This window comes from Triturus cristatus, chromosome 6 (assembly GCF_964204655.1).
Source record: "Triturus cristatus chromosome 6, aTriCri1.1, whole genome shotgun sequence".
Taxonomy (NCBI): domain Eukaryota; kingdom Metazoa; phylum Chordata; class Amphibia; order Caudata; family Salamandridae; genus Triturus; species Triturus cristatus.
Window position 1 is genome coordinate 24,371,366 of NC_140589.1, and position 23,157 is coordinate 24,394,522.

Here is a 23,157-nt window from a genome sequence, read left to right on the forward strand (position 1 = left end):
AGACGCTACCGCATATAACATAGTTTGTTTTATTTCCGGAAGTCCTTAAATCTTTAAGACATAAGCATATATATATATATATCGCATTTCATTTATATTTACCAAGATTTCAAAGTTGGTGACCCTCCGATCACAGGGATGTAATATTCAAAGTCACAGCTACAATCTCCAGAATAAACTGTCCAACCCACAGCAATCATCAATCATCAAATGGAACAGCTTTCCCGAATTTTAAAGAAACCCAAGGTAAACCAAGGAAATCTTCGGCAATTCAACACAGACCCAACGCCATAGACAATCTGCCCAGTGAACCACCCCCTTTGGCAGATCAGAGTCTTTTATACCCTTTTCCCGCTTACTTCAGATCAATATGCAACAATTTTAGGGGTAGAAACTGTCCCGGTTGGCTAATCCAATTCAATTTGTAAGTTCTCCGAGTTTTCTCATGTCCGACTGGTTTCCCATGAGACCTGGCATGGCAGAGAGCAAATGTATATCTTTTTCTGTGGTTCACAGCCAAAAGTTCCGGAGTTATAATAATCCATTGTCAACTTGGTAGTTCACACCGTTCATCACTTGGCAACCCTCCATGCTCCTATCCTTGACAAGGGAAATACTGCTTACAGGAGCTGAGGTCACTTGGAGATTTCCAGAGCCATCCGATTCTGTGCAGTAGACATCGCGCTCACATGACGACGGCACCCTCGGAGCTCCATCTTAAGGACTGCGGCCTAGCAGGCCCGAATGCCAACTTAAGCAAAAACAGACATAACAGTAGTTAGAATATAGAAATGAAGATTCTAATGCTTAATCCCATGCTATTCCCAATATATATTAGTATTTTCCTAGCTTGTAGCAACATTTAAAGCAATAATGCTCACCATTTTGCAGCACTGGAAGCACAAACCATCACAAAAGCAACATGAATCATGCAGTTCTCTATTTCACCACATTCTAAAGTTTGTTTGCGTACCACAGTTAATTAATTTAGTTGTTTTGCCATGCAATTAGCATTTTAGTCCCACGTATAGCTTGTGTTTATCAAGGTGTAAGGGTTGGTTAGTTGTGTCACTTCAAACTAATTAGTACAAGTTAATGCTTAGAATGATTACGTAATTAATTTTCATGCAAATAGAGGAGGTATACAAAATTTTGTTTTATCTGCTCCATCAATAGATATTCCGTTGAAGTGTTCCAAAATGTTCTCCGGATTGTCAAGTCGGCCCGCACTCCAGCTGAGAGCCCAGCTCCATGATGTGGAAGAGACAGACCCGACAAGGCCAAACCCAACCTACTGCAGAAAGTCCTGCCAGTCCTCAACCCTCTGCAGGAAAAATACTTGTAGTTCTCACTCCATTGACTAATGGAACTGATCACATTATACACCGCGTGGAACCTACTCACTGTCTCATGTTCTTTGACCCTGTGGTAAATAAAATTCTGCTCATTACCAATCTGAATTTCATGCGAGAACTTTAACAAATAGCTCAGAATAATGAGAGGCAGAATCCGTGGTATAAGAGGTTTCTGAATGGGCTTTATTCCAAAATGGCCGACTCGAGTGGCGGCCTTCAGGTTCCGTCACCAAGAAGGTTCAGGAAGTGAAGTACGATTCTTTATTATTAGACATACATTTTTATAGTTATTACATTATAATGAAACGAATGTAGGAGGCGTAACATTTGATAAGAAAAGTGACATAAACGAAACTAGGCGTAATAAGGAATAAAAGAAACATGATTGGTTAGAATTATCAGACATAGGTGGATCTATAAGATAATACTTGGCATAGATGCGCGCGCGGCAGCATGACGTGTAATTGACGTGCAACTAGGGGGTGAAGGGGACTTGACATTTAGCTCTACATGTGGAGACGAGAAGTCTGGGGTCAAGTCATCCTAATCCCAAATCATATCTAACATCCTATGTTTAAAGAACTATGTTATCCACAAGGAAGAGACTCTCGGACAGAATCTATTCTATACTGACTGTGTGCGTGTACAAGCGTCTAAGTGTCTATATGAGATGCGAGGGGCAGAAAACTTTCCATGGCAACAGGGCTATGAATCACTTGCAGGAGGACGGAAAGGCTGAGTCCTCTGCTTGTGAGCTAAAGGAAATGTTTACCTAAATCACTGGACAGGAATGCATCGGCTGAAGAGCAAAATAGATAATTCGAAGGTGAAATACAACTTCTTGGCAGACATGCTAAAACTGGCCGAGGCAGGCACCGTTAGCTGCACAGGGAGTAGGACAAAGTTCATGGATGCAGCTGCGAGCTCAAGCTGACGCTTGTCAGAGACAGAGAGCAGGGAAAGGCTTCGAGGACAGAATCGGGCCTACTCGCCTGAACTGTAAAAATGGAGTAACTTAGCCATATAAAGTCGGTGGCCTTTCATACTTAGGAATCGAATATCCAGCCCATTGATGGCGGATCTGACAGAGAACATGTTGACGGTAGACACACATATGTTTGCGTCTTAGAAACTGGAACTGGAGGGAACATACATGTACTTGTAACATGCATATAGAACCGTTGGGGTCCAAGATAGGGGACATAACTGATCAGGAAAATCCACATTTCCACATTCCCTCCTTGTCCCCTTCTTGCCCTTCACGAGACATCAATCTTCATCATTCCTTCGATTTGCTCATGGAGCATCATTTCTTCTTCCTTCCGGCATTTTGAACGAGAACTGTGATGTGGAATGCATGATGTGGCACACAGACCACAAATCGCTGGTCCACATTGTAGGCATAAACAACAACTGAAGAGCATAAGAAGGCCAATACCTAGGAAGGATAGAACTCTCCATCCCCAGGCTGATATCACACTCCAAAACCACCCGGACCACGTCCAAGTGCCTGGATTCTCGTGTATCTGGCTTACAATCTTATGAAGGCGTGTTATAGCTTTATATACAGATGGCGAATTTTCTGGTATGAATATGCAGCAGCTGGATCCGATGACCCTACAAGCTCCGCCCCTATCGGCCAGGATGACGTCAAGGACAAGACGATTCTGGAGAACAACAATTCTCATCACTGATTGTTCCTCTGTCAGATTGCCTAGGGCGGCTATAGTCTCATTCACTACAGCTTCAAGAGTCTTGGTGAGTCTGCGTATCAGCTTACTATTTGATATTGTACCTATATAGGGAAAGATACCTTTATTGAAATCTACATACTTGTCCCATGCTGTCTCAGTATAATCAACAACTGGGAGATCTCTTCGCTCTCTATTGTGTACTAAATGAACATTTCGATAATAATCAGGAGGAGCTAAGAAAACAGGTGGCAAAAGAAATGCAATGTAACAGGTACCATCCCAATCCAGGGGTAGACGCATGTATGCCGTCTGACCACATATAAAGTAGGAATGGCGGGAAGCTCTAAATGTAGATTTTCCTTCATCACTATATTCTACTGTAGTAACACATTTGCTATGGCCCATAGGTATGGAACCAACTTTTCTTACACATAATTCACCTTTAACTGGGAATACTGACATAGTGGGCAGAATTAGTTCAACTTCGGATTTGACATTCAGAATCATAAGATTAGGCGTAAAATTACCTAATTTATACACTTCATTTTCTAAATCAGTTCCTGTTCTACTGGGGTGACCCTCCTTATTAGGGTGACAGACTTTGAATAAAACTAGATTCAGATTTCCCCATATCCAATGTTGTTGATAAACTGCTGTGTCTGGGTCTATGGAATTTAATAAACTAAACCATGCTCCACAGGAGCCATTGTGTGTGAATGGATGTGGAAAGAAAGGCAGAACTCCTTTGTTATTCTGATAGGGAGGGAGTCGGCCACACACCCAACAATTGGTCGCATTACTAGTCTGATGGGAATGATGTAACATACTAATGAATGTGTTATTGCGCAGCGCAAGTCTATAGGATAATTCATGTGGCGGTAGGTCACTAAAAGAATGTTCATCAGTTATATTGAAAACACGTTTAGAAACAGGATAATACATATGCAACAATATACTTGCAGTAACTATTAAAAAACTCAATAAAAACAAAATTAATAAAGTCACAATACAGTGGTTACGCAGTAATTTACAATAAGCATGTCGTTTCATTATGATTCTGGACTCTACATGATTCAGACCTAAGGGGTACATGTCGGGACAGATTCAACCGCTTCACCTTGGAGAGGACTTAAACAATCAAATCGTCCGACAGTTTAGATCTGGACCTGAGTTTCTGTTTATAGCACTGAGAGTCATTCAGTTCAACAAAAGGAAGTTTTGAATCAGTCTGTGAGGGAGTGCAGGGCACAGTGTCTATATCTGAAGGTAGTCCATGAAATTTTTTTACGTGACTGGAATGAATCCACCCTTTTCGTCCCTCGATCTTCACGGCTGTTCTTGTGGTCAACAGGACCAACTTTGGTGCTTTCCACCTGGGCTCCAATTGACTTTTCCTGTCAAAATTTCTCACAAAGACAAGATTACCCGGAACAACGTCATGGGGTTTCGCCTCAGTGTTGTCGGGAAAGGCTGCAGCTACCTGTGAACGAGAAGATTGTAGTGCAGACATCAAGGAAGCCAGGTAATCTGTCAGCATATTACAGTCAACATCAGTTATTTTACGTGGTATAGGCGTCCCCCACATATTCGGTGGTCTACCAAAGATCACCTCATACGGGGATAGCCCTGTTCTAGAGTGTGCTACCATTCTCATGTAAAAGAGTGCAACTGGTAAGGCTACTATCCAGTCGACACCTTTCTCTCTACATATTTTGGACAGTCTGATTTTCAGTGTCTGGTTATGTCTTTCTACGAGACCTGCTGCCTCAGGGTGTCGGACACAGTGGAATTTCCACTGATATCCCAACAAGAGTGAGACATGTTTCATTAATTCGGATGAGAAAGGCTGACCGTTATCTGAATATACAACACGTGGTAAACCGTACCGTGGGAAGAATTCTCGAACTAGCTGCTTGGCAGTAGTCGGGGCAGTGTAATCTGATACGGGATACGCCTCTGTCCAACGGGAGAGAGCGCAGACAACTACGAGGACATATTTGAATCCTCGACAACGTTCCATCTGAATATAATCCATCTGGAGGACTTCAAAAGGATGGTCAGGAGGCTGAAATCCACCCTGCTCTACGGGAACACTCTTTCCTGGGTTAAACTGACAACATATCATACAGGTACGAACTTTTTGTTTAGCTGCTGCTCGTAAATGTTTGTTGAACCAAATGTGCTGAATGCTGTCTAGCATAGCCTTCTCTCCTAAATGTGCTGGACTGTGAACTGTAGCTATAATGGCTTGAACCATGGAATCAGGGAGAAACCATACAGATTTCTCCTTCGTCATCCATCCTTGATCTGTCTGAATCCCTCCTAGTTCAGTCCACTTCTTTATTTCTTCTGCTGTGGCATGTGTCTGTATGTCAATTACGTCAAGTGTGGGATCCTTAATTGTCATACACTGTGTTGGGGTCTGAACTATTGGCTTTGTCATGTCTAATGTGCGATTCTGAGCAGTCTGTTTAGCTGTTCTGTCAGCTAAATCATTGCCTTGAGAAATGATATCAGTAACCTTCGTGTGTGCTTTGCATTTCATAATCGATATTGCAGTCGGTAAATGAATCGCGTCTAACAGAGCATGAATGAGGGACCCGTGTTGAATATGGGTTCCATGAGAAGTTAAATAACCCCTCTCCCGCCAAAGCACTCCGAAGTCATGTACGACTCCAAATGCATAACGTGAATCAGTATATATGTTGACTTTCTTGTCCGTGGCTTGAATACAGGCTTGTGTTAGAGCAACAAGTTCTGCTGCTTGGGCTGACAGAGTATCTATACAGTTTGTTTCAATAACTTCAGTGTCTGTGGTGACTGCGTATGCGGCAACTAAATTTCCTGTACTTGTCCTCATACACGAACCATCTACATATAACGTCAGGTCTGGATCTAGCAATGGAACGTCTGTTAAGTCTTGTCTGGGTTTTGTCTTTATTTCAATGACTTTAATACAATCATGAGCTAGTGGGTCGGTTCCAATTACTGGTAAGAGTGTAGCAGGATTCAGTGTATTACAACGTCTGATTTCTATGTGTGGCTGAAACAATGTCAGTTCGTAACCAGTAAGTCTTGCTATGGTCAAGTGTTGTGTTTGCGTTCGGTTCACAAGAACCTCTACTGCATGTGGTACTTGTACTGTCAATGGATGTCCTAATACTATGGCATCGCTTTGTCTGATTGCTAAAGCTGTCGCTGCTACTGATTTCAGACACGCAGGCAAAGCCTGAGCTACGGGATCTAATGTACTGGAAAAATAAGCACATGGCTTACATGCTCCTGCTTGTTCCTGAGTGAGTACTGACAAGGCAGTACCTGCACGTTCTGTAACAAAGAGTGTAAAATGTTTACTGTAACATGGTGTCGCTAGAACTGGTGCTTGACATAGAGCTTTCTTTAAGCTCTCAAAAGCTAGTGTGTGTTCCTGAGTCCAAGGGAGGACAGTCGATGTGGCTGCCTCCTGTGTGGTTAACTGAATGAGTGGCTTCGCTAGAAATGCATATTGGGGAATCCACTGTCTACAGTATGAAGTGAGGCCTATAAAAGCCCGCACTTCCTTTTGCGTCTGCGGTATTGGCATGTTTGCAATTAACTGAATGCGATCAGGTGTAAGCTGCCTTCCCTCCTTGGACAGCGAGTGACCAAGATAAATAACTCGCTGAACACAGAATTGCAGCTTAGAAGGGGATACCTTGTGCCCCTTGTCGGCTAGGAAATGTAAAACTGTCAATGAGGCTTTTTCACATTCGTGTTCGCTTCGTGCGGTGATCAGCAGATCATCGACGTATTGAAGCAATGCAGTGTTAACTGGCATGTGTATACTGTCAAGTTCTCGTTTCAGTGCTTGGCTATAGATGCTGGGGCTTTCTGTAAATCCTTGAGGAGCGCGTGAGAATTTAAAGCTGCGCCCATTTAAACTGAATCCGAACAAGTATTGGCTTTCCGGATCTATTGGGACGCTGAAAAAGGCATTCTTGAGATCAATTACAGTAAAAAATGTTGCTTCGGAATCAATTGCTGTCAACAATGATGATATATCAGGGACCACGGGGAATTGTGGTACAATACACTTGTTTAGTTCACGCAAATCAATAACCAATCGGTACACTGGTGGAGCAGTAGGATCAGTTCGTTTAAGAATCGGAATTATCGGTGAATTACATACATTGGAGTCTGTTTCTACAACTACTCCCTGGGCAATTAGTTCATCAATGATTTTCAACAAAGCCACTACAGCATCATGCGGTAACTTGTATTGTCGCATTCGTGGTAGTACCACTCCTGCTTTCAATGTAACTCGATAGGGTGTAATGTTCATGCAGCCAACATCCGTAGGGCCTTGTGCCCATAGATGTACTGGTAAAGTCTGTAGTCGGGGATCCATGTCTCTAGACACATAGTGACCTTTAAAATCACGTAAAAACAATCTTACTCCTGCCGGAGAACAACATATTATGGCTCCTAGTGCTTTCAGAGTTTTAATTCCTAACAAATTTTCTGGACATGATTTAGTAAGCAATAAGTCTGTAGTTCGTGTCAAAGGTCCTATCGTAAGTGGTAGAGGCTGTGATACTTCATTAACAATAGGTTTTCCTGAAAAACCAAGGGAAACATTTTGAGAGCCTGAGAGGGGTGCCCCTGGAACTTCACTACGTTTTATGGTTGTTCGACTTGCCCCTGTATCGAGTAAGAATTTTCTATCTTGACCTAGTAATTCACTATGTACATAAGGTCCTTCTTGATCTACCGGAATCTCGATAAGCGGTAAGTCAACTTCCCTCTCTAGGCTGGTTCATGCGTAACGCTGATACTCAGGGTATTCATACTGTGCGGTCTGATACATTTGTTGTGTTGTGGTTTGTGTGGCAGTAGCAGGCAACGGTGGTGCAGCTGGCACAAACTGTATGGGTTGCTGTGAGGCTGGCATAGACTGTTGCTGAACTGGCACGGACTGTCCATGCTGCATAGCTCCTTGTTCGTTCTGATCTTGTCTAACTAATCGTGGTCTCTCTTTTGCAATACCTGTAGCTATATTACGTTTTAGGACTTGACAATCGTGTACATAATGGCCTGGCTGCTTACAGTAATTGCAGGTTCCTTTTACAGGAACTGCAGAATCTCCAGAATGTGTCGCACCCTTTTTATGACCATCCGCTTGTACTGTCTGGGAAACTAACATTTTCATTTTAGTATCTTTCATGCGTCTATGCTCGTGTTCTTGTTCATCCCTAATTCTATTGTGATGATACTGTAACATTTGTAGCATTTGTGACGGAGTGTTACCTTGCCAGGTACTCTCGAACTTCAATATTCTATTTTTCACTGGAGGTAATGCATTTTCTACCAATTTTGTCACAAACAAATGTGGATATGAGTCACTGCTTGCTTTTATACCACTGTTTATACCAAAACATTTTTCAAATCGGGCATAATAATCACTTGTGTCTTCATCTTGCTTTTGTTTACAGGCTGAGATTGCACCCCAATCTTCCTTTTTAGTAGTTAATAAACGTGGCAGTACTTGTACTAGTAAACCTGGTAACAGCTTGACTTTGTCCCCGAGCCCTGACCCTGGAGCTCGATCCCTTTCCTCCGCTGCTAATGCGGTCCAATCTATCTTTTGGTCTCCCACTTCCCACTCCTTTTCTTTCAGTTTTTCATAAATGCCAGCAGGTAAAAGCACCTTTAATATCGTCATAATATCAGGAAAGGTGTACTCTCCCATCAGTAACATGTCTTTAATTTCTCGGTGGAAACCCGCTGGGTCTTTGTCATGACTGGGCACTACTTTCTTCATTTCTAGTAATTCCATTTTTGATATGGGTGTATAAACAAATACACGATGAAACTCATTATCATCGCCCTTTATCGGGTGCACCTCTCGTAAGGGATTCTGTCTATCCATGTAGTACAGTGTTCCTTCTTTGTTGGGGATCGAAAAAGGATCCGCATTTTCTAAGAGAATGTACTGTTTACGTGACATTAATATTTCTTTAATTAACTTGTTACTGGATCCTCTCCATCTATTCGTGAGAAGTTCTGTTAGCATATCAGGTAAGGGACCAGGATCAGCATGTTGGCTCTTATATTGTATAAGAAGTTGCTGGATCATATAAATCCCAGCTAAACATTGTTCGTCTGGACTGAGGTTCAAAAACGCGTGTGCTACTGTCACGTCACCATATTTACCGGGACTGTCCATCCAATGAACAGCTGCCCTTGCTAATTCTTGTTCGTCCATAGAATCGAGGAGGTGGTAACCCCTTCGTTCCCGGAGTATTTTATCTGCGGCTTGAAACAAACGCTCGGGAGATTTCATATTTATTATAGTTGGACGTGTAGAGTGTATCGGATCAGAAAAACCTCCGGTATTATTGCAGGACCTTCCTCTGCCCACATAGGCTATGGTGTCTGCCTGTCTTCCTGAATCTCCTGAGTCGGACTCTTCATTTTGTTCAAACTCGTCTGTTTCCAATCTCTCTGCATGTATGCGTTCTACTTCTTTCCTAATTTTTCGGCACATGGCTACTATACTTCCTTGTTTATCATGTTTTCCATCGGATATATTCTGACTCCATTTAGTGAGGATCTGCATTATTCCCGGGTCTACCCCCGGTCGGTCTTCATTTCTGATCACACAATTTACGAAGAAACGTAACAATTCTCCCTGTATCTCAACTTTCTGATATTCCATAGCTCTGTTAATGCATTCAGGATCTTTCCCTGTTTGGACAAAATGATATATGTTATCTAAATGCGCGGCCATTCCTGGCAGCCTTCCTAGAAATAACGCAGCTCGTCTAATACGTAACGATGTTATAATCATTTCATCCCCTTTACCAGGCACCGGGTCATATCTGCAATCTACCATAAGATCCTTAAGCGTACGGTTATTTATAAGTTTGGGCGTACGTGCATGTGCTGATTCCTGAAAAGAAAATTTACTCCCTCTGGGTGGCGTAAAAGGAAGGCTAGTAGCACCTCCAGTAGCCCCCTCTGAGGTATCGAACGTGAAAGGATTCGTTGAACGTGCTACAGCCACTACAGGTGTAGACACGGCTGTGGAAACAGTTGCGGGGACAGACGCGGAAGCAGATGTGCTTGCCGGAGCTTGTGTCGTGACTTGTGTCGGAGCTTGCTGTGGTACCGGGACAAGAACTTGATCTTGACGTTGAGCCCCCCCAGCAGCCGATCTGTGCGGTGCGGGGTTAGCATATTCGGGAACTGTATCATCTAAATATGAGGAAAGAAAAATATCTTCTGCCGTTCTAGGATGTCCTTTAGGATGTACTTTTATTGGAAACAATGGGGTTGGCAAGTCTTTAGGTATGGCCGTAGTGGCTTGAGGCAAACCTTCGGCCAGAAGGGGATACATCCCTTTCATAAGGGCATTTCTTTGCCTCTCTGTTTGTTCTGCTTGTACTCGTGTACCTTCTTCAATCAACTGCTTCTCTCGAACCTTATTTGCACTTTCTTTACTTCTCTCTTCCTGTCTTAGCGCCTTTTCGGTGCGCCTATGCGACTCTTTACGCCATAATTCAATAGCGTCTTTCTGTGACTGTCTAGCTTTCCTCTTCCACAACTCTTCTTCTACTTTCATGATACAGTCTGCATCCCAGGTCCCAGCTACGGGCCATCTCTGATTCTCTGGTAACTCTTTGGTGTAGTCCACCCATAGATCTAGAAATAATATGGCATCTAAGCCATGTTTATGGTACATGAAATGTCCTGGAGTGTCCCTAGGAGGAATAGGGACTGCCTCTTCAAGCACCCCTTTTCTAGTAGTAATCTGTCTCAATTTTGAAAAGAGCGGCATATTGACAACAGCTAATCTGGTACTTACTCTTGAACGGAACTGATCTGATACTTAATCTTGAACGCACTTAGGACAAAAACACAATAATGAACAAAGCACAGTAAAACAATCATTCATACCACAATATGCAGAACATCAAGCACGTTAAGAATAAAACACTAAACATTTAAAACTGACCAACAATGATGACAGTCTGCATGACTAATCACCAAGCAGAATTCTTGATGCTTCGGAATACTTGATATACGGCTAAACCGTACATATACACTGCTAAACAGTGCAGACCGGATTTGTGTACCCAAATCCGTCTTGACCGGCACAACCTATGTGCACGTCAACACGCCTCCCCGGCGATGGTACTCACCGAGTAGCTCACAACGAAAGGCCTCGGAGACTGGACTTGATTTCGGACATCGGACATCTGGACATCGGGGCTTCGGAAGACCTGGTGGGCCTCTGTGTACCTCGGATCTTGCTCTCTCAGCTAGGCTCTGGTCGGGATACCTTGCGCTTCTCACCGCCTCGTCTGGGTTGATCGCAGCCTCAGTCGCCCCCGCTTGACCGGAGGGAGCTACAGGAAATCCTGCTGGTACGCGTTTATGGTCCGTCCAGCTGTGGCAGGAGACCGGGCCTGCAACGCACCGCCGGCGCGTGAGATGAGAAGGTGTCCCTCTTCGGGCGCCATTATGTGGTAAATAAAATTCTGCTCATTACCAATCTGAATTTCATGCGAGAACTTTAACAAATAGCTCAGAATAATGAGAGGCAGAATCCGTGGTATAAGAGGTTTCTGAATGGGCTTTATTCCAAAATGGCCGACTCGAGTGGCGGCCTTCAGGTTCCGTCACCAAGAAGGTTCAGGAAGTGAAGTACGATTCTTTATTATTAGACATACATTTTTATAGTTATTACATTATAATGAAACGAATGTAGGAGGCGTAACATTTGATAAGAAAAGTGACATAAACGAAACTAGGCGTAATAAGGAATAAAAGAAACATGATTGGTTAGAATTATCAGACATAGGTGGATCTATAAGATAATACTTGGCATAGATGCGCGCGCGGCAGCATGACGTGTAATTGACGTGCAACTAGGGGGTGAAGGGGACTTGACATTTAGCTCTACATGTGGAGACGAGAAGTCTGGGGTCAAGTCATCCTAATCCCAAATCATATCTAACATCCTATGTTTAAAGAACTATGTTATCCACAAGGAAGAGACTCTCGGACAGAATCTATTCTATACTGACTGTGTGCGTGTACAAGCGTCTAAGTGTCTATATGAGATGCGAGGGGCAGAAAACTTTCCATGGCAACAGGGCTATGAATCACTTGCAGGAGGACGGAAAGGCTGAGTCCTCTGCTTGTGAGCTAAAGGAAATGTTTACCTAAATCACTGGACAGGAATGCATCGGCTGAAGAGCAAAATAGATAATTCGAAGGTGAAATACAACTTCTTGGCAGACATGCTAAAACTGGCCGAGGCAGGCACCGTTAGCTGCACAGGGAGTAGGACAAAGTTCATGGATGCAGCTGCGAGCTCAAGCTGACGCTTGTCAGAGACAGAGAGCAGGGAAAGGCTTCGAGGACAGAATCGGGCCTACTCGCCTGAACTGTAAAAATGGAGTAACTTAGCCATATAAAGTCGGTGGCCTTTCATACTTAGGAATCGAATATCCAGCCCATTGATGGCGGATCTGACAGAGAACATGTTGACGGTAGACACACATATGTTTGCGTCTTAGAAACTGGAACTGGAGGGAACATACATGTACTTGTAACATGCATATAGAACCGTTGGGGTCCAAGATAGGGGACATAACTGATCAGGAAAATCCACATTTCCACAACCCTGTCACCAGGCAGGTTGCTCCCCCCATCCACCACGCAGCCCCCTGTGGGTTGAACCTCCGGTGCCCTCTCCTTCACTTGTCTGTACCCCTGCTGCTTTTGCCGCCTGACTGCCCCCTCCTTTTTACATTTCTGTACCCCTGCCGCTTTTGCTCTGCACTCTGTGCCACTGTGCCTTTTTTGATTCTGTACCACTGCGTTTGTATTCTGTGCCCCTGTGTTCTGCTCTTCTGTACCTCTGTGTCCTGTTGTCCCCCCCTCCCTACGAGTCCCTCGCCGCCTCTCCCGCCGTCTTTTTTCTCGTTTTCTCCCGCCGTTTTTTCTCCGCTTTTTCCCCCGCCGCTGAGCCCCTGCGGCCCCGCCCCCTCCACTCCCATTGGCCTCCCCGCTCCCACCTCCCAGCTGCTCCTCCCTCCCTCTGCCCTCATATGGAGTCCGCGAAGCGATGGTAGAGAGCCACTTTTGACCCTGTCACCAGGCAGGTCGCTCCCCCAATCCGCCACGCAGCCCCCTGTGGGTTGAACCTCCGCTGCCCTCTCCTTCACTTGTCTGTACCCCTGTCGCTTTTGCCGCCTGACTGCCCCCTCCTTTTTACATTTCTGTACCCCTGCCGCTTTTGCTCTGCACTCTGTGCCACAGTGCCTTTTTTGATTCTGTACCACTGCGTTTGTATTCTGTGCCCCTGTGTTCTGCTCTTCTGTACCCCTGTGCCCTGTTGTCCCCCCCTCCCTCCGAGTCCCTTGCCGCCTCTCCCGCCGTCTTTTTTCTCGTTTTCTCCCGCCGTTTTTTCTCCGCTTTTTTCCCCCGCTGCTGAGCCCCTGCGGCCCCGCCCCCTCCACTGCCATTGGCCGCCCCGCTCCCACCTCCCAGCTGCTCCTCCCTCCCTCTGCCCTCATACGGAGTGGGAGGAGGAATCGCCTCGCCATCATCCACAAAGACTCCATCAAAATCTCAACGAACACCGACTACACCCTCACCACCGCCGAGCACATGCACTTCCAGATCCACACCGACCTCAACACCACCCTCAGAGGAACGCTCATCTACAGACCTCCCGGACTCTGCCCACAGTTCAGCGACACCATCGCTGACCTCATCAGCACCCATGCCCTCGCTTCCACGGACTACATCCTCCTCGGGGACCTGAACTTCCACCTCGAGAACAACAACGACGCCAACTCCACCGCCCTGATTGACAACCTCGCCAACCTCGGACTCAAACAGCTCGTAACGACACCTACTCACGCCGCTGGACACACGCTCGACCTCATCTTTTCCGCTAGCCCCCACGTCTCCTTCAACCACACCACCGAACCACACTGGACCGACCACAGATGCGTCCACTTCACCTTCAGAAAACCCACCACACACCACCGCACCCAACAGCCACCACGCCGCCGCTGGGGCAAGATCACCGAGGACCAACTGACTATCGCCCTCGCCCTGAGACCACCCACCAACCCCACCGACCCAGACACCGCTGTGACCAACCTCGCTCAGTGGATCAACGACTGCGCCGATGTCCTCTCCCCCTTCAAAAACACTACAACCAACCGCACCAACAAGAAAGCCGCCTGGTTCACCGAGGACCTCCGGATCTCCAAGCACACCTGTCGGAAGCTGGAGAAGAAATGGCTCCACGACCGACCGCCAGACAACCACACAGCCCTCAAGAGCGCAACCCGCAGACTCCACCAACTCATCAGGACCGCCAAGAAGACCGCCTTCAAGGACCGCCTAGACAACAACGCACACAACACCAAAGAGCTCTTCAGCATCGTGAAAGAACTCTCCAACCTGAGCTCCAACACCAACGACATCCCGCCATCTCAAGACCTGTGCGACTCCCTGGCCACCTGTTTTGAATGTGGCTTCTCACCAATAACCCACACCCAATCCCTGCACTCCCACCTGGGAGGCAAATATACTACTGCACCTTTGAATAATATACACTTTTGAGCAAGTCTTACCACTCCTGGCACAGCAAGACTTCAACACAAAACAAACAGCACCTTTTGAAAATGGGTTTTATTTAACAAAATGCAAAGACTCTATCACTTTTAGAATAAGGCTTGGGGTTTATTACATAATACTATCTAAACAAAGTCTATCCCAGATACCAACTGCATAAGATTCAAATATATGTAGCAAACTTATAATCTAAAGGCATGAATCAATAACTGAGCAAACTATAATACTGATTAATAAACAAGCAATAACTGATATAAGATAAGGTACACTGGACGTCCTGCAAGAGATCAAAAAGATATACATATATAGAGAGCAGAGGAGTACTCTGGATGTGCACCTCCCACACCACAAAGAAAACACCTCCAATGATCAAAGAACCACACAACTCAATACATCACCTGGTGCATACACTGCCCACTTCTGACTGGGGGAATTACAGCCGGGGATCAGAGCTCAGCAAGCCAGGGTTCAATCCGAGATAGACACGTCTGCCCTCGCTCGGAATCCAAACTCCCAGTTTCTCAGCCTGCAACCCTCAGCTATAAACACACTAGAAGATTCGTGAAAGACCTCCTCCTCCCACCGCCAGAGGAATTTTACCAGAACTGGCCAAGTTCCAAGCAAGCATCTCCATGGCAGTAAGGAGCTCTCAAGTCTCTTCCTCCATTCGCACTTCTTCCAGCCTCTGTCTTGACGAAGCTCTCACAAGGCCTTCCACGGAACACTAAACAAAAACAATCGCTCAGGAAAACACCAAGACCTTGAATGTGAATAACCCAAACAACTTGCAAGCACGGCTGTGCACGCAGCAGCAAGGCAGAGTCAGACATGAGGCCCTGTCAAAGGCAATAGTCCGCACCTATAATTCCCATCCACACAACTTACAAGCACCACTGTGCACACAGAAAAGTTTGAAGCAAGGTAAAGTCAGAAGGCAGAACGACATTAGAGCCAATAGGTCAAAGTCATAATTCACCTAACCCAAATAACATTATACACTTAATCCCTCAGTATACAACATTGAGCACATGTGTGCACCACCACCCGCAAGACTGCACCTCAACATCCCATACCTTCTATTCTTGGAAAGACTATTCCACTAAAAGACAGAAAAAATGCAGGCATATGCAAACCCATCCTACATTAAGGCTAAGGTAACATAACACACTTAAGTCAGTACAGAATGGTGGTGGTTGAGGGTCATCATAGGATGTCAGACCACAAAAGTGGCTGATTCACTACACCACCTTCTTCCACCGCAAGATCACCAACATCCACAACAGCTTCAACTCCGACCCCCCCGCACCCACCACCGAGTCCACCACCCCTGCGACTACCACTCGCATCAGTCGCCTGACTGTCTGGTCCAGCGTCAGCGACAAAGACACCATCAAAACCATGAACTCCATCCACTCCGGATCCCCATCGGACCCCTGCCCTCACCACGTCTTCAACAAAGCCAGCACAACCATCGCGCCCCACCTCCGGAAAACAATCAACTGCTCCTTCGAGATAGCAACCTTCCCAGAAAGATGGAATCACGCCGAGATCAACGCCCTCCTGAAGAAGCCCAAGGCAGACCCCAAGGACCTCAAGAACTTCCGGCCCATCTCCCTGCTCCCTTTCCCGGCAAAAGTGACGGAGAAGATTGTCAACAAACAGCTGACCCGCTACCTCGAAGCTAACAACATCCTGGACCCTACCCAATCCGGGTTTCGCAGCAGCCACAGCACCGATACCGCCCTCATCGCCGCCACTGACAACATCCGGACCCTGATGGACAAAGGAGAAACAGCCGCCTTCATCCTCCTGGACCTATCAGCAGCCTTTGACACGGTCTGCCACCGCACCCTATCAGCACGCCTCCATGACGCCGGCATCCAAGAGAAGTCCCTGGCCTGGACCACATCCTTCCTCTCCGGCAGAACCCACCTTTCCGCTCTAAGACCACCGAGATCATCTGTGGCGTCCCACAGGGATCCTCCCTCAGCCCGACGCTGTTCAATATCTACATGGCTCCTCTCGCCCACGTCGCACGACAACACAACCTCAACATCATCTCCTACGCCGACGACACCCAACATATCATATCCCTCACCAAAGACCCACACTCTGCCAAAGCTAACCTCCACAGAGGAATGAAGGCCGTAGCCGACTGGATGAAGGACAGCAGACTGAAGCTGAACTCAGACAAAACGGAGGTCCTCATTATCGGACCCACCCTATCAGCCTGGGACGACTCTTGGTGGCCCACATCGCTAGGCACAGCCCCGGAACCCACGGACCACGCACGCAACCTGGGGGTCATCCTCGACTCCACTCTCTCCATGACCAGGCAAGTCAACGCCGTCTCCGCGTCCTGCTTCAACACCCTCCGGATGCTCCACAGGATCTTCAAATGGATCCCCCTCGACACGAGAAAAACCGTCACCCAGGCCCTCATCACCAACAGACTCGACTACGGGAACGCCCTCTACTCAGGAACTACAAACAAGCTCCTGAGACGACTCCAATGCATCCAGAACGCCTCGGCCCGACTCATCCTCGACGTCCCCCGCCGCAGCCACATCACACCCCACCTGAGAGGCCTGCACTTGCTCCCCGTCAACAAAAGGATCACCTTCAAGCTCCTCATCCAAGCACACAAAGCACTGCACAACACCGGACCCACCTACCTCAACGACCGACTCAGCTTCCACGCCCCCACCCGAAGCCTCCGATCAGCCAACCTCGCCCTCGCCACAGTCCCCCGCATCCGGAAAGCCACCGGCGGCGGCAGATCCTTCTCCTACCTCGCCGCCAGGACCTGGAACACTCTCCCCACCATCCTACGACAGACCCAGGACCTGCTGGCCTTCAGAAGACTCCTCAAGACCTGGCTCTTCGACCAGTAGCACCCCCCCCTCCCCAGCGCCTTGAGACCCTATAGGGTGTGTAGCACGCTTTACAAATGTAATGATTGATTGATGTCACTTCATCCCCGTCACAATTTATATAGCGCTGATCCCACCAGCAGGCACTCAAGGCGCTGCCCTTCCTATATAGATCATGAGGCTGTGAACAAAAGTTTCAGTGACAGATGTTATTACACCTTACCCCGATGAGCAGTAATGCAACACTCTGGAATGTTTGTACCAACAAAGACTTTGTTATGTGTTGTGCCAGGTTAATTCATTTTAAAACCAGTTTGAGGAGTTAAAATGTTGGTTCTGAAAAGCAAACTGAACAAGTAGATAACATGGATGGATCTCCCAAACACGTGAACAAAAGCAGGTTTTGCTGAAAAAATTTAAGGAAACACTCACCTTAAGCTGGACAAGTCTCTTGCAAAACAATTCTCATGGAATGTGTTTCCTGCAGAACTCCGCATCATCAACCAAAGTTTTGCTACATTTACAAAACTTCAAAATTTGTAAAATTGCTCTTGCAAAATCTAAATTTCACTCAGCCCTCGCCTGTTCTCTCTTGCGTTGTTTGGTTTTCTCCCTCTGTTTCTTGTGATTCTCCCCCTGCAAGTGCTCGAGCTCCTGTGTGGGGTATAAGACGCTACTTACTCACTGGGGGGCATATTATCAAGGCCGGCGTTAAAAATTATCGCCGGTTTAGCAGCAGAAAACTGCTAAAGCAGCGATAATGGGCTTGATAATATGCCGCTGAGAATTCCAATAGAAGCCCATGTTGACACCAGAACATGGGCTTCTATTGGAATTCCCAAGGGCATATTATCAAGCCTATTATCGCCGCTTTAGCGGCAGTTTTCTGCCGCTAAACCGGTGATAATTTTTAACGGCGTCCTGGATAATATACCCTCTTGTATATTGGCCTTGATGTTCTACGGGAAGCATGGCCCACGTCACTGGTGTCTATCTGCCTTGCGCTGGTCACAATGGTCTTACGCGTAGACACAGATATCCCATCTTTATTTGTGGTGAATATTCACAACATGAGGGTATCGAATGGGAGTGGCCCCTCTATGGTGCCAGGCCTGGATGAATATGTTCCTGAACCACAAACAAGATCCTATACCCCCAAAGTCCTTGAGGCCCGACACTGTTAGTCCTAAATGTGAGGTGCAGAGTTGTGACTTTCATTAGACACAAATAATAGCATATGGATTGTGGCGGGTGGCAGGAAGCAATGCCAGGTGAGCTGGGCATCTAGCTCTGGGTCTTGGGCATCGCCGTAGGCAGAGGACCTTACTTGGGACTCACCCATTGCCAAGAGATCACTCAACATTGCTTGATGTGCAGAGCCTTCACACTCTGTGTCCTGTGACCTATTGTCATGTGATGTCCTCTCCTCCATTTGCAGTGGGATCTGGTGTGCAGCAGAAAATGGATGAACCAGGCCTCGGCCAGCTTCTTCTTCTTGGGAGTGACGTTGGGCGCCATCATCTTTGGCTACTTGTCAGACAGGTGGGTGAAGCCTATTTGGCGGAGAGTAGAGAAGCGTACATAGGGGAGTAAAGCCCTAGACAGCAGAGAGGGCACAACCCCATCCAAGGAAGTAAAGCCCTATAGATGTGAAAGAACGTGGCCCCAGATGGGTTACTGAAGTAGAAGACAATTGAGCTGATCTTTACAAGTTTTTAGGTCCCTGAATTCTCACAAAATGGTTGAAAAGTCTGTACATATAATTCACCTCTCCCGTTTCCACTCTCCCTGGTGTCTAGGAGGGAGGGCCTTTGAGGTCTTGGTATAAGAGTCTGTATGTATAATTCACCTCTCCCGTCTCCCCCCTCCCTGGTGTCTATGAAGGAGGGCCCTTGAGGTCTTGGTATAAGAGTCTGTATGTATAATTCACCTCTCCTGTTTCACCCTCCCTCGTGTGTGAGAGAGAGGGCCCTTGAGGTCTTGGTATGAGACTGTATGTATAATTCACCTCTCCTGTTTCACCCTCCCTCGTGTGTGAGAGAGAGGGCCCTTGAGGTCTTGGTATAAGAGTCTGTACATATAATTCACCTCTCCCGTTTCCACCCTCCCAGGCGTGTGAGAGTGAGGGAACTTGAGGTCTTGGTATAAGAGCCTGTGTGTATAATTCACTTCTCCTGTTTCACCATCCCTGGAGTGTGAGTGGGAAGGCCCTTGAGGTCTTGGTGTAAGAGTATGTATGTATAACTCACCTCTCCCGTTTCCACCCTCCCTGGTGTCTAGGAAGGAGGGCCCTTGAGGTCTTGGTATAAGAGACTGTATGTATAATTCACCTCTCCTGTTTCACCCTCCCTGGTGTGTAAGAGAGAGGGCCCTTGAGGTCTTGGTTTAAGAGTCTGTGTGTATAATTCACCTCTCCTGTTTCACTCTCCCTGGTGTGTGAGATAGAGGCACCTTGAGGTCTTGGTTTTAGAGTCTGTGTGTATAATTCACCTCTCCTGTTTCACTCTCTCTGGTGTGTGAGATAGAGGCACCTTGAGGTCTTGGTTTAAGAGTCTGTGTGTATAATTCACCTCTACTGTTTCCACCCTCCCTGGTATCTGACAGCGAGTGCCCTTAGGTCTTGGTAGAGGAGTCTGTATGTATAATTCACCTCGCCTGTTTCACGCTCCCTGGTGTCTGATAACGAGGGCCCTTGAGGTCTTGGTGTAAGAGTCTGTGTGTATGATTCACCTCTCCTGTTTCACCCTCCCTTGTGTGTAAGAGAGAGGGCCCTTGAGGTCTTGGTATAAGCCTGTGTGTGTAATTCACCTCTCCTGTTTCACCCTCCCTCATGTGTGAGAGAGAGGGCCCTTGAGGTGTTGGTATAAGAGTCAGTGTGTATAATTCACTTCTCCTGTTTCACCCTCCCTCATGTGTGAGAGAGAGGGCCCTTGAGGTCTTGGTATGAGTCTGTATGTATATGTATAATTCACCTCTCCTGTTTCACCCTCCCTTGTGTGTGAGAGAGAGGGCCCTTGAGGTCTTGGTGTAAGAGTCTGTGTGTCTAATTCACCTCTCCTGTTTCACCCTCCCTGAGGTCTGACAGAGAGGGCCCTTGAGGTCTTGGTATAATAGTCTGTGTGCATAATTCACCTCTCCTGTTTTACGCTCCCTGGTGTCTGAGAGAGAGGGCCCTTGAGGTCTTGGTATAAGAGTCTGTATGTATAATTCACCTCTCCTGTTTCACCCTCCCTGGTGTGTGAGAGAGAGGGCCCTTGAGGTGTTGGTATAAGAGTCTGTGTGTATTATTCACTCCTGTTTCACCGTCCCTGGTGTGTGAGAGAGAGGGCCCTTGAAGTCTGGATATAAGAGTCTGTATGTATAATTCACCTCTCCCGTTTCCACCCTCCCCGGTGTCTGAAAGAGAGGGCCCTTGAGGTCTTGGTATAAGAGTCTGTATGTATAATACACCTCTCCTGTTTCACCCTGCCTGGTGTCTGAGAGGGAGGGCCCTTGAGGTCTTGGTATAAGAGTCTGTATGTATAATTCACCTCTCCTGTTTCACCCTCCCTGGTGTCTGAGAGAGAGGGCCCTTGAGGTCTTGGTATAAGAGTCTGTATGTATAATTCACCTCTCCTGTTTCACCCTCCCTGGTGTCTGAGAGAAAGGGCCCTTGAGGTCTTGGTGTAAGAGTCCGTATGTATAATTCACCTCTCCCGTTTCCACCCTCCCCGGTGTCTGAAAGAGAGGGCCCTTGAGGTCTTGGTATAAGAGTCTGTATGTATAATTCACCTCTCCTGTTTCACCCTCCCTGGTGTCTGAGAGAGAGGGCCCTTGAGGTCTTGGTATAAGAGTCTGTATGTATAATTCACCTCTCCTGTTTCACCCTCCCTGGTGTCTGAGAGAGAGGGCCCTTGAGGTCTTGGTAGAAGAGTCTGTATGTATAATTCACCTCTCCTGTTTCACCCTCCCTGGTGTCTGAGAGAGAGGGCCCTTGAGGTCTTGGTGTAAGAGTCTGTGTGTATAATTCACCTCTCCTGTTTCACCCTCCCTGGTGTGTAAGAGAGAGGGCCCTTGAGGTCTTGGTTTAAGAGTCTGTGTGTATAATTCACCTCTCCTGTTTCACTCTCCCTGGTGTGTGAGATAGAGGCACCTTGAGGTCTTGGTTTTAGAGTCTGTGTGTATAATTCACCTCTCCTGTTTCACTCTCTCTGGTGTGTGAGATAGAGGCACCTTGAGGTCTTGGTTTAAGAGTCTGTGTGTATAATTCACCTCTACTGTTTCCACCCTCCCTGGTATCTGACAGCGAGTGCCCTTAGGTCTTGGTAGAGGAGTCTGTATGTATAATTCACCTCGCCTGTTTCACGCTCCCTGGTGTCTGATAACGAGGGCCCTTGAGGTCTTGGTGTAAGAGTCTGTGTGTATGATTCACCTCTCCTGTTTCACCCTCCCTTGTGTGTAAGAGAGAGGGCCCTTGAGGTCTTGGTATAAGTCTGTGTGTGTAATTCACCTCTCCTGTTTCACCCTCCCTCATGTGTGAGAGAGAGGGCCCTTGAGGTGTTGGTATAAGAGTCAGTGTGTATAATTCACTTCTCCTGTTTCACCCTCCCTCATGTGTGAGAGAGAGGGCCCTTGAGGTCTTGGTATGAGTCTGTATGTATATGTATAATTCACCTCTCCTGTTTCACCCTCCCTTGTGTGTGAGAGAGAGGGCCCTTGAGGTCTTGGTGTAAGAGTCTGTGTGTCTAATTCACCTCTCCTGTTTCACCCTCCCTGAGGTCTGACAGAGAGGGCCCTTGAGGTCTTGGTATAATAGTCTGTGTGCATAATTCACCTCTCCTGTTTTACGCTCCCTGGTGTCTGAGAGAGAGGGCCCTTGAGGTCTTGGTATAAGAGTCTGTATGTATAATTCACCTCTCCTGTTTCACCCTCCCTGGTGTGTGAGAGAGAGGGCCCTTGAGGTGTTGGTATAAGAGTCTGTGTGTATTATTCACTCCTGTTTCACCGTCCCTGGTGTGTGAGAGAGAGGGCCCTTGAAGTCTGGATATAAGAGTCTGTATGTATAATTCACCTCTCCCGTTTCCACCCTCCCCGGTGTCTGAAAGAGAGGGCCCTTGAGGTCTTGGTATAAGAGTCTGTATGTATAATACACCTCTCCTGTTTCACCCTGCCTGGTGTCTGAGAGGGAGGGCCCTTGAGGTCTTGGTATAAGAGTCTGTATGTATAATTCACCTCTCCTGTTTCACCCTCCCTGGTGTCTGAGAGAGAGGGCCCTTGAGGTCTTGGTATAAGAGTCTGTATGTATAATTCACCTCTCCTGTTTCACCCTCCCTGGTGTCTGAGAGAAAGGGCCCTTGAGGTCTTGGTGTAATAGTCTGTATGTATAATTCACCTCTCCCGTTTCCACCCTCCCCGGTGTCTGAAAGAGAGGGCCCTTGAGGTCTTGGTATAAGAGTCTGTATGTATAATTCACCTCTCCTGTTTCACCCTCCCTGGTGTCTGAGAGAGAGGGCCCTTGAGGTCTTGGTGTAAGAGTCTGTGTGTATAATTCACCTCTCCTGTTTCACCGCCCTGGTGTGTGAGAGAGAGGGCCCTTGAGGTCTTGGTATAAGA

At 46.9% G+C, this 23,157-nt stretch overlaps 1 protein-coding gene across 1 annotated transcript in view; it reads left to right on the top strand.

The window, feature by feature from the left end:
- Positions 1–23,157, top strand: part of LOC146813667 (solute carrier family 22 member 7-like) — a 226,094-nt gene that overhangs the window by 80,493 nt on the left and 122,444 nt on the right. Inside the window, exon 2 of the mRNA XM_085610164.1 lies at positions 19,004–19,107. Within this exon, the coding sequence (XP_085466290.1) occupies positions 19,004–19,107 (104 nt within the window). The remainder of the gene's footprint in view (positions 1–19,003; positions 19,108–23,157) is intronic.